This window comes from Rhinoderma darwinii, chromosome 10, assembly GCF_050947455.1.
Source record: "Rhinoderma darwinii isolate aRhiDar2 chromosome 10, aRhiDar2.hap1, whole genome shotgun sequence".
NCBI classification, from domain to species: Eukaryota; Metazoa; Chordata; class Amphibia; order Anura; family Rhinodermatidae; genus Rhinoderma; species Rhinoderma darwinii.
This window is the reverse complement of record NC_134696.1, coordinates 15607632-15619934: the sequence shown is the minus strand read 5'-3', so window position 1 is coordinate 15619934 and position 12303 is coordinate 15607632. Positions and strand designations below refer to the sequence as shown.

Sequence of the window (12303 nt, the reverse complement as noted above, 5' to 3'; positions counted from 1 at the left end):
TTGTATTCCACAGTGAAATAGTAGAGAATGATGGATGCCTCCTACTAATTATTTTTTCCCTAAGTGATTCATTGGGGGGGAATATATCTAACATTACATTTATTTGTAGGAATGAAGAAGACGAAGAACCCGCTAGTGATCCATACATGCATGTGATATCACTGGTTAGTCAGTTGGGAGCCTTATATATCGAATATGATCTCTGAAGGAAATAGACATGATATGATGGAATGTGTACATACATATAGGACCTTGTGAATTATGTGATTTGATTGACAACATTTCTCCCAGCTATCTTTGTGTTTGATGATGGGAGAAGACGAGGCCTGAGACACAAAAGAGGGGGAGTCAAATTTTTGACCTTATTGATTTTCATAAATGGAAATGTGAAAAAGGAATAAAATATGTGTTCAAAAAACGAAAAACTTATACATTTCTACTCCTAAATGAAGGTTTGTAAAGCCTATGAAGCAAATTTGTGACCCAACCCAAGTAAAGTACACAATTTAATGCTATATGCTTTACTTTATTACACTATTCATATTAAGCAGGAACAGAACAACAATGAGAAAGACACTGATCCCAAGACTTCAGACTCCTACGATGTCCCAGATGCCCAGGGTCGGTCTATACTCTCCTATACTGCACTAAGGAAGCTAATTTTTTATTATTATATGTTTATTTAAGCTTAAAATATGAACTAATAACATGCAGACTTTGTAAGTTTCACCCTAATTCCCCTTGTGTGCTGCAATGAATATGATGGCCTTATAGTCAGTAATGTCACTGACAGCCGTTCTCTCCTTGACCTTACAGTAATCAATGATTAAACCTACTCCAACTAGAGCTTTCCTGACAAAATCCTCATCACATGTCAAAATATGAAACTTGTCTTTCCCGACTGTATAATATGTTGCATCTAAACACCCAATTATTATGAGGTGTCCTCCAGGTTTTAGCAACCCACAGAACTTCCTCAGATATCTGATGTAATCATCTTGATCTTTGCTGGCATTATCCAGACCCCAAGCACTGATGACACAATCGGCTGGTGGTAAGACCAGCGGGTCTGTCATATTCTCTTTCTCCAGGTCGCATTTCACAACATGTTGAATGGCTGATCTCACTTTTCCTTCATTGTCCTCAAACTGTTCACTGGAAAATAAAAAAGACAAGGAAAGTGATTGTCCCACAGTCAACATCAACATGGTGGCTCAGGACTTAGCACTGGACTATTGACTTGCAATACTAGAGGTAACACTTGAATCATCCAAGAGTGTTGCACCAAGTGTCAGGCTTATACTCCTTATGTGCCTATCCAGCATTACTTTGTATAATACCGCCCCCTATGTATAAGAATATTGAACTGAGGGAGTAATAGAATTTTTACATTTGACTATTACATCTGAGCATTAACAGAGTAAACTATTTCCGGGATCCTTGCCCCATCTTTTCTTATATTTGTTGTATCAGGAGCAGCAACGACAATAACAGTGGTTTTTCTCTTCATATTTGGAAAAATACGTCACCTGTTTTCTTCTTTCTCTTGATGAAGTGCTGATGTATGGCCCCAATAAAATGCTCCCGTACGTTCGTCCACCCATCTCTTCAGCTCCATGATGCATCTGTTACTCACCTTCAGCACTATGATATTTTTGAAAAATTCAGAGGCTGAATATAGATGATGAATAAACGAGCCAACACTGAGGTCAATCAAGATGTCTCCATTAATATGACCTGCAGAAATAACGTCCGTACATTGAAACATCTAATATGTTAAATCTTCATAGATTTTGTGGATAAACAATGACATATGTCTGTATCACTTCTAGCAAACGACATAAACATTGATTTGCCAAAACCGGAAAATCTGTAAAAAAGATAAACTAATCCTCAAATGTTCTCTAGGGATAGATTTGGTGGTATTAGTCTTATACTTCTCATAAGTGCATTAAGAGCAGGCCCACCAAAGTTATAATTCTTTAGTTAGAGTAATGGAAAAGGAGAAGGGAGGCTCATGGGACAGTAAGGAGAACCATCCAAATGTCTTTGAAACAATCTTAAGTTGAGGTGCTCAACTGATGGTAAGGAAGGATTATAGATCACCCTACGTGTCCTCAATAACCTGTGGTGTAGCTGTTCATGTGAAAAAAAAACAAGCAAACATGGGGCGCTCCTGTGTAGTGCAATCAGTACAAAAAAAGGGTGAAAGACCCACCTGGTAACACAAAAATCATATAAGGTGGACCAAGGGAAGCTATGGGTTTGGATCTTAAACCAAACTCATTATGCAGGCTCAGAAATCCTAAGAGTTATTGTATTGAAAATATTTAAAAAAAATAAAGTCTACTTTTTAAGGATCTATAAGATACATGTTGGTTCCTTCAGTGTTATTGAATATTCATCTCTAGCGTTTCACTTATGACACCGATGATTTCTGATTTCTAGACCCTTTACTGGCTATACTAAATAGGTGCCTTTTACCTCTTACCTTTTTTTCTAAGTTTTTTTCTTGATCTACCGTAAGCTGACGTCTTCCCCCCCTCTTAGTAATTAAGTTCTTGTGACATGACTGGACCTGACCCTGAGGAGAATCTCCAAATTAACCCTTTAAAGACCCAGGCATTTTTTGTTTTTGCGTTTTCGTTTTTCACTCCCCGCCTTCCAAGAGACAAAACTTTTTTATTTTTCCATCAATAGAGTGGTGTGAGGGCTTATTTTTTTGGGCGGAAGGAGTTGTAGTTTCTAATGGTACCATTTAAAGTAACATATAATGTACTGGAAAATAGACAGAAAATATTTGTGGGATGCAATTGGAAAAAACCTAAATTCCTCCATAGTTTATTGGGTTTTGTTTTTACAGATTCTACCGTGCAGTAAAAACGACAACTTAACCTTATTCTGCGGCTCAATACGGTTACGGTGGTACCAAATTTATATAGTTTTTTTTAATATATTTTACTACTTTTGCAAAGAAAAATCTATGTGCTAAAAAAAGTGTTCTGTTTCACAACATTCTAAGAGCCATAACTGTTTTATTTTTTTTGTCGATTGAGCGGTGTGAGGGCTTATTTTTTGTTTGGAGGAGCTGTAGTATTTATTGGCGCTCCTCTAAGGTAAATATAGTCAGGATCCATAGGGTAAAAGAACAAAAAAAGGTGGTAAATCACACTTCTGTTTGGGTTGTGCAAGATGGTCAGCACAATGCAATTGTAAAGCGTTTAGCAGAATACCACTGCAATCAAAAGAATCCACAGTGTGCGAAGCCTCGGGAGTTGGACATCAGATGTGCATATGAAGATGACTTCAGTCAGCGGTAAATCTAGTTAGGATTAACAATCAAAAGAAAACTCCTAGGAGAGGCGCTCCTGTGTCCGTGATGTATACCTGGAGGCTTCAATTGCCCTCCTAGTGGATTTGAACCATCAATAATTAGATTGATGGTACAATACACTGCAATACAAATATATTGCAGTATATTGTTATTTTTACAGGCTTCTGCTAAGCCCTGCCAGAGGCATAGATTAGCAGAGGTGTACAGAAGGCACACCTGGGGCCTACATTAGGCCCCGGGCTGCCATGACAACCATCGGCTCCCCCCGATCACATTGCGGGGAGCCGTTGGTCTGTCGGTGGGTACCGCCCCCTCCTTCTAACAGTTTAAATGCAGCGGTCGCTATTTACCACGGCATTTAACTAGTTAAATGGCAAGGAACAGTGCGATCGCTGTTCCTGGTCGTTAAAGCAGCATGTCAGCTGTGATAGACAGATGACACCTTCAGCATATGAGGCGGCCTCAGCGCGTGAGCCCGCTCCAAACTTCACCCACCCACTCCATGATGTTCATTTTCGTCATGGGCTGGGAAAGGGTTAATAAGCCTGCCGAGCTGTCATTATTTCTGCCGTTATTCTATCTCGATGGTGGCCTGTCCTGCTGGCCTGCTTTGGCCTGAGGCGTCTTCTGTGTGTCTCTCCTCCTGTCTGCGGCTGTGTATTCCTTAGTGCGCTTGTGAGCGCTCTGGCCGCCTCTCAAAGGACCAGCGTGTGCACATTGCAAAATTCCACAAACCAATCCCTGATTGCTCCTAGACTATCCAAGGCATCTCCATAGTTCACCTGGTGCCTGAGCAACATTGGTGCAACCTAGTCGTGTCCTGCAAAGGTTCCTGTTTGTATCTTGATTCCAGTCTGCACCTTCTATCCACTACCAGCCTGTATCGAGCTATCTGCTGCCAGCCTATATCCAGCTATCCGTTACCAGCCTGTATCGAGCTATCTGCTACCAGCCTCTGTCCAGCTATCTGCTACCAGCTTGTGTCCTGCTATCTGCTACCAGACTGTATCCAACTATCTGCTACTAGCTTCTGTCCTGCTATCTGCTACCAGCTTGTGTACTGTTATCTGCTACTAGCCTGTGTCTTGTCATCCACTGCCAGTTTGCATCCAGTTACGCACTTTTATTCTGCATCCCGTTGTCTACTACTCGTCTATGTCCAACAACCTGAGGCTTCCCGCCTGTTACAAACTCTAATCCTTACCCATCTGCCAAGGTATGATCTGCCGGTGCATGTACCCGCGGTGTGCTACACCGTTGTATCCTGGTCCACTGGGCCAGCTGGTACTCACACTGGGACCACCTCAAGAGGTTGCGACCTGGTAGTCTTTCCGCACCAAAATCCATATCCCCGTACAGGGTTAGAAGTTGAAGAATGGGGAGGCTACTTAGATAACGCTCATAGAGGTGACCCTAAATCAAACCAGTGTATTAACACAGTAGGTCCACAACCCGCTGGTCATAACAGCCATTAGTGGAAACCTGAGCAGAAAGTGATTGTTGGTGCATTTTATTTCTAAATATGGAGATTTTTTATTGAACATAGAATTGTAGATTCTAGAGATTAGGTTCTAGTTTAACAAAAACATATTTGTAAGAGGTCAGAAAATGACAGTAGTGCAAATTGTCACAGCAGATTTAACCTCTTAGGCGTCCATGACACACTTGTACGTCAAAGAATGCCTTAACAAAAAGCACCATGACAAGCAAGTACGTCATGGTCATCGCGCAGGGACTGGAGATCTGCCCATGTGATCTACAGCATTAGCTCTGTGGGGATTGGCATCCGGGTTTCTGCTGTAACAGTCGGTTTCAGAGCAACCTCTGATCCCATCCTTTAATCCATCGGTGCCCCTAAGTATTCCAACGTAATATACAATTAATCACACAATCAAAAAGCAAAAGCAAAATTAAGTTTAATAAAGCTTAGCAAAGAAAATAAAAAAAATATTAAACCCATTTTTTCATTCAAAATTTGATTTTATTGTTTAAAAATTGTAAACAATAATAATAAAAAAATATGTAGGGCACCGGCACAATCATAATGACTAATAAAATAAAATTAGCTTATTAATTATCCCGCTGTAAAGGATCTGCCAGACACAACTTCTGTGTCGACGCCCATAGGTGATCAGTCTGCACCTGCTTCTATGTCTGTGAGACTGACTCCATCTTCCACCACCCAGGATGGCAGGCTTAGGAGTGGGAGAGCGTATCACAGCCTGGCCAGACGGAGTTAGCTCCCGCCCTCTGTCTATTTATACCTGCCTTTCCTGTTCCTCCTTTGCTTGTGATTCTTCTCTGTTGGTTTCCTGGCCCTGCTGCAGCTTCTTGAACTACTGATCCTCTGCTTGTGATTGACCTTGGCTTTTCTGACCACTCTTCTTCTCTGCGTTTTTGTACCTCGCTTATCTCCTGGTTTGACTCGGCTCGTTCACCTCGCTTGTTGCTCATGGTATTTCCGTGGGCAACTTCCCCATTTCCCTGGCTTCTTTGTACCATTGTCTGTTTGTCTGTCGTGCACCTATTGAGTGTAGGGACCGTCGCCCAGTTGTACCCCGTCGCCTAGGGCGGGTCGTTGCAAGTAGGCAGGGACTGAGTGGCGGGTAGATTAGGGCTCACTTGTCTGTTTCCCTACCCCGACATTACACCCGCACTGCACATGGCATAAAAAAAATGAGATATTTGCCTTTTTGTCTAATTTCCTCTCCAAAAATGAAATAAAATGTATTCAATAGATGATATGAACCCCAAAATGGTACCAATAAGAACGAAAACTCTTCCCACAAAAAAAAAAAGCCATTATACAGCTATGTTGAAAAAATCAGTTTCTCGAAACTTGGCTACAAAAAGGTTATTTATTTTTCATAAATAATTGCTTTTATGGTTCAAAAGTTCTAAAACATTAAATCGATATAAATTTGGTATAGTTGTATTTGTATTGGCCCAGAGAATAAAGTTAACATGATATTCATACCGTATGGTAAAATCACCATAAAAAAACGGCAAAAAATAATGTCAGAATTTCCCACTAAAAAAATGTACAAAGAAAAAAAGAGTAATTATATGTGCTTCAAAATGATGCCAATAAAAACTACAACTCGTCCCGCAAAGACACAAACCATCATATGACTACGTCACCAGAAAAAAAACAAAGTTATGGCTTTTGGAATATTGCAATGGAAAAACTACACATATAGCTTTGTCCTGAAAGAAGAAAATAGGCCAATCCTTAGAGAAAATGGAAACCTTTGAAAACAGTTATTTTTAATAAAACAGTGTATAAGAGTGTTTTCAGCAACTTTGTAATGATACAGCTGCTCTGTAAACAGGGTACAAAGCAGCTGTATCTCAAAAAGTAAAAATATTTTTACATTAAAATACATTAAAAGTTGCTCAAAACACTCACATACACTGATTTATAAAAAAAACAACAAAAATAAAACAAAACGTCTTCAAAGGTTTACATAGCATTTAAAGGCTTAAGTAATTTCACCTACAATTGTCATTTTCTAGTTATCTTTTCTTCATTCCCCAAAAGGGAATGGAGATTACAGAGTTGAAAACAATGACGCTACTAAATGCTGAGACTCGATTTTTTTTGTCATCATATTCAATGACCAGGTCTTTACTCTGCTCCCTGTTAATTTCCAGATGACTGGGGCCGTGTGGTCGCCTCCTCTGATCTCCCACACCCCTAAAAAAGCTATTCTCTCCAATAGATATTTATTTATATTGTTTCAATTATTTCAAACCAGTTAAACATAGAATAATATACACGTCAATGTATCTTAGGAGTAACAAAATCAGGATACATACCCACTGAGAAAACTTGTTTAAGATTATCAATAAAAAATTGCAATAAGTCATCTCGAAAAACCATGTCAGGTTTATCTGAAAAGTAATCCTCCAGATATTTTCTGGAATCAAAGCCATGTACATGATAGAGCTTATGGGGACTGGAATCCATCATCTACTCTTGTATCACAGACGGGGTGACTACCTCTAGACCGGGGCACAAGGTCTTTATATAATTACCAGGATTCAATTTACATAGTGTGTTACTAAGAATAACTTATCACATGATGACTTATTATATTCATGAGCCGGTCATGGGAACTTGTGTTATAATAAATTCACATAGAGAAATAATGATCTTTAAAGAAACAAATCTATTTTATTGTTAACCCTTTCATGATGAAGGGTAATTGATGCCCCTGTGTCCAGGTCAAATTTTCCAATTCATCTTTTTTGTACATTCTTTATTTTTTATTAAAGTGTTCTTAGAGGGGGGGGGGGGGTACAGAAAGGAAAAAGGGATGGGTGAGTTAGTACCACATTAACAAGTCATGTTCAACATATACACCCTAGGAGAACTAGCTGACTAATACAAATAATCGGTGACTATCTAATTAGAATTTTTTGTAATTCAAGAACGAATATATAGAGTTATACTTGCACAAGGTCTCGAGAAGGTATCTGCTTGTTGGCCTGGTATGAGAACTATAATTTCTTATGACATGGTATTAATTCGTTGGGTGTGTAGTAAGTATGATTCTATGTCTTTTGAGCCATAAATTGTAGACCAGTCATTCCAAATGCTCATATATTTATCGCATTGTAGGTTCCTAGACCATTTGTTTTTTTCATAGGATTAGATGAGATTGATCACTTTTAACCATTCCAGAGTTGTAGGAGGATTTGTATCTTTCCAATGTCTAGCTATTAGAGTTTTTGCTGTGTTTAAGAGCTGTGGTATAGTGGAATTAGAGTTAATATATTGATGAGTAATATCTAGATTGAGTAATACCAGTTCTGGTGTAAGAGTGAAAGTTTTTCCAATATATTTATTTAAGATTGATGCAATAGTTTGCCAAAAGTAGGAGATACCACAGCATTTAAACCATATATGTAAAATGGTACCTTTTTCTTTATTGCATCTCCAACATGTAGGTGATTAATTCTGGTCTATTTGATTTAATAATTCCGTTGTTTTATACCATCTTGTTATGATTTTATAATTGAGTTCCTGGGTTCTTATAGAGACTGAGAACGAGTGGGAATTCCTAAGAATCAGTTCAGATTGTTCTGACGTAAAGGACGTGTTCAGGTAATATTCCCATTTCAATAAGTATGATGGGAATGCCTGTGGAGCTATAAGATATTTATATAGTTTCGCTATTTGTCCTTTGACTGGTCTGTTTTGAGATTTTAGAAGATTAATTAGATTCCTCTGATTTAAGTCTGTAATGTCTGGGAGGAAAGGTTTGATGGATCCCAGTATGATCTCCATTTCCTGAGAGGTTAAGTTTAAGCCTTCCAGAATAGGTATCAACTTCAGATCTGTAATGATATTATTGTTTGCAATGAGATGTCTAACCGGTAGCTTCGCTAAGCCTTTATCTCTGGCTAGTCTTTGTTTTAGAGATCTGAATCTGTTCGGCATGAGGAATGAAAAGGGTGTGGCCTCACAAATCTTTGGTCTGAGATTATATTTTTTATTGAGTCTATGCCAGATTCTTAATGTGTTATTAGTCAGGGTATTAACAACTGATTTATATTGGAATTTATTATATGGGGTGGTCCAGATGTAGTTCTCCAAGTTTTTATCCAACATGGACAGTTCAATGTCCGACCCTAATTTCCGACCGGGATACACATAACATTCAAGTATTCTATTTAGATGTACAGAATCTCTGTATTTCTCAAAATCTGGTAGCCCTTTGCCTCCCGAGTTCTTAGAACGCGTTAAAGTGTCATGTTTTACCCTATGACCTTTAGTTTGCCAGATAAATTTAGGTGTTATTTTCTTGAGCGTAGTGAAAAAGAATTGTGGCAAACTAATCGGGAGTGTTTGGAGGAGGTACAGAACTCTCGACAAAATTATCATTTTAATAATATTAGATCTTTCAAACCTCTATGTTTGTATCGAATTCCAGGAATTAAGATCTTTCTCTATCTTCTCCAATAGTGGTTTGAAGTTTTGGTCATAAAGTTTTTAAAAATTTGGGTTTATCTGTATTCCCAGATACTTGATACTGGCAGAGCTGTTTTTAAAGGGGGATAGTTTTAATAAAGAATTCCAAGTCTTTGTATTGATATTTATCTTAAGGAGTTCTGATTTTTAATTATTAATTTTGAAATTGGATATTGAACTAAAGATTTTGAATTCATTAATCATATTCTTGAGTGACTTTTGAGGATTTGACAGAATAATGAGCATGTCGTCTGCAAATGTGGCTGTTTTATGTTCGATCTCATTGCATGATATGCCGTTAATTTGTGGGTTCTCTCTAATTTTTTGGGCAAGAACTTCCATTTTTAGGACAAAGATTAACGGGCATAAAGGGCAGCCTTGTCTTGTGTCATTTCTAATTTCAAACTATGAGGATAACTGATCTTGATTTTGGTAGAAGTATTTATATATAGAGCCAATATTTTGTCTAGTATGAAGTCTGGGAAGCCAAATTTTATAAGAGTTAATTTTAGAAATTGCCAGTCTACCCTATCAAACGCTTTTTCTGCATCGGTCGTCAGGGGGGCTAAAGGGATTATGTCTTTGGGCATATTGGATAATGTTGAGTATTCTCATTGTATTATCTTTTGTTTCTCTATTAGGGATAAAACCCGCTTGTTCGGGATTTATAAGTGACGGTAGTAATGGCTGTATTCTGTTTGCGATTACTTTAGCATATATTTTGATTTATTAGTGATATTGGCCTATAGTTGCTACAAACTGTAGGATCTTTACCCTCCTTAGGAATCAGGGTTAAGTGGGCCATCATAGATTCCTTCCGAAATGGATTAGCCGAGTTGGTATTATTCAGGTAATGGGTAAAGTACGGGGTCAGGATGTCCTTAAATTCTTTATAGTAGGTGGCTGAAAATCCATCTGGGCCTGGGCTCCTTCCTTTTGGGCTTTTCATAATTATTTCTTCAATTTCCTGGGATAAAAAGGGAGCATTAATTATAGTTTTTTGAGGGTCAGAAATCTTAGGTAGCTCAATTCCATCCAATACTTTATTTATTTTTTGTGTCTTATCTTGATAAGATTGTTTATTGGTCTCTAGATTGTAAAGTTCTTCATAATAAGCGTTAAAAACTTTAGCTATGTTTTCTGTTGTATGTTTGAGGGCATTCGCTTTATCCTTTGTTTTTGGGATGTAGGTTGTTATGTCATGTTTTTTAACCAGGGAGGCAAGTTTTTTGCCGCATTTGTCAGAATGAATATATGAATTAAACTTAGCATAATATAGAAACGTTTCCGTGTTGAGATTCAATAGATCCTTAAGTTCCGATCTCATCTAAATAAGTATTTTTCAGTCTTAAGACAGAGAGTTTTTTTATGTATCTGCTCTAGTTTTTGGATCTTTACTAACACATCGTTCTTCTCTTTATTTTTTTCTCTTTTTTTCCTGGAGCCTAGTTCAATCAAACATCCCCTGATGACCGCTTTGTGGGTTTCCCATATGTTAGCATTACAAAGGCCATCGGGGCAGTTCTCATTGAAGAAGTGTTTTAAACAATCTGAAATATATGCTTTGTCTTCTTCATGTTTCAAAAGACTTTCATTAAATTTCCAATTAAATGTACGTCTCTCATTAGGGTTCCATTCCAATGAGAGGAAATGGGGAGCATGATCTGAGTGGGTTATCAGACCGTAGCTTGTTTTTTTTAATCAACCCAAGCATGGTGTGTGGTACTAGTATGTCGTCGATTCTAGAGTATTTTTGTGAACTGGTGAGAAAAAGGAGAACTCCTTAGTAGACGGATATTTTATTCTCCATGCATCAATTAGTTGTGATTCTGCTAATAATTTTTTGATAAGCTTGAGTTTTTTGTATGTTATCGCCGAAGAGCTGTTGGAAGTATCTATCGAAGGTTGTAGTGGTACATTGAAATCCCCTCCTAATATTAGCAGTCCTTCTTTGAAATAATCTAAGGTCTCAAGTATAGATTTAATGAATTTGACTTGACCTAAATTTGGTAAGTAAATATTTGCGAAAGTAAACATTATATCGAAGATAATGCCCTTGATAAATACGAATCTTCTCTCTGAGTCTATCTTGGTTTCTTTTAGCTTAAATTGAGGTTTTTTGTTAATAACTATGGAGACTCCTTTATTCCTCTTAAGAGGAGATGATGAGTTAAACCATTGAGTGAAGGTTTTGTTTTTTGTAAGGGGGGTGTAGGATTTTTTGAAGTGGGTTTCTTGGAAGAATATAACCTCTGTTTTCCTTTTTTCTAGAAATTGTAGAATTTGTAGTCTCTTATGAGGGATATTGATACCTTTTACATTATACGTAGCGATATTCAGTTCAACCATAATCTAAATGGAAAGATGTAGAGGCTAAATTTTGTATAGTCAGCATGGTACTATTGCGGTACAATGTGTAGGGAAATTTAATGGGGATAGGAAAGGGCAATACTAGAAAGTAGGGAAGAAAAAAAAGGAAAGAATATTGTTTTATGCCGCTGGTAGGAAACAGAGGGATCTCCTCTTTCCATACCAGAGTAATTTGCAAAAAAAGTTACCATTCTTGGGGGGTGTCAGGCCTCGGTTATAGTAATAGAGGCTCACACTCCTGGGACTCCCCCCAGCAAAATCTTAGGAAATAATTAGTAAAGATAACAACCAACATTAGCTATACCATATATAGGTAACGAAACTATGTCATGAAATTATAATAACCAGCGAACAACAAGATATTATAAATTCAAAGTCGGTGAACAGTAGAGAAAAAAGGATACATCTAAGTTTCTTAAATGAAGCAAATTAACAAAATTCCCTGTAAATGCCCTGGATAAATATCATCTGCAGATATTGAAAGTCTATTCTGTAGGTCGTCTACACGATCTCTTACAACGAGGTATTCATAAGTGACCTTGACCCAATATGAGTATAGTTCATTATTGTAGATAGGAAGGTTTATACTATATTCCAGCAAGACAAAGCTGGCAAGGCCCCA

The 12303-nt window shown here is 37.8% G+C and overlaps 1 protein-coding gene across 1 annotated transcript; it reads right to left on the bottom strand.

The window, feature by feature from the left end:
- Positions 1-731: 731 nt before the first annotated feature.
- LOC142662510 (nicotinamide N-methyltransferase-like) lies at positions 732-7307 on the bottom strand. Its single transcript, XM_075840719.1, has 3 exons — positions 7154-7307; positions 1530-1737; positions 732-1155 (listed from the first exon to the last, which is right to left on the bottom strand). The coding sequence occupies exons 1-3, from the start codon at positions 7305-7307 to the stop codon at positions 732-734; spliced, it is 786 nt and encodes a 261-aa protein (XP_075696834.1).
- Between the last annotated feature and the right edge of the window lie 4996 nt (positions 7308-12303).

Coding starts and splice junctions, on each gene's coding strand:
- LOC142662510 (XM_075840719.1), bottom strand. CDS start 7,307: ATGATGGATTCCAGTCCCCATAAGCTCTATCATGTACATGGCTTTGAT. Junction 1,738..7,153: donor TAAACAAGTTTTCTCAGTGG/GTATGTATCCTG, acceptor TTATTTCTGCAG/GTCATATTAATGGAGACATC. Junction 1,156..1,529: donor CAAGAGAAAGAAGAAAACAG/GTGACGTATTTT, acceptor TTTATTTTCCAG/TGAACAGTTTGAGGACAATG.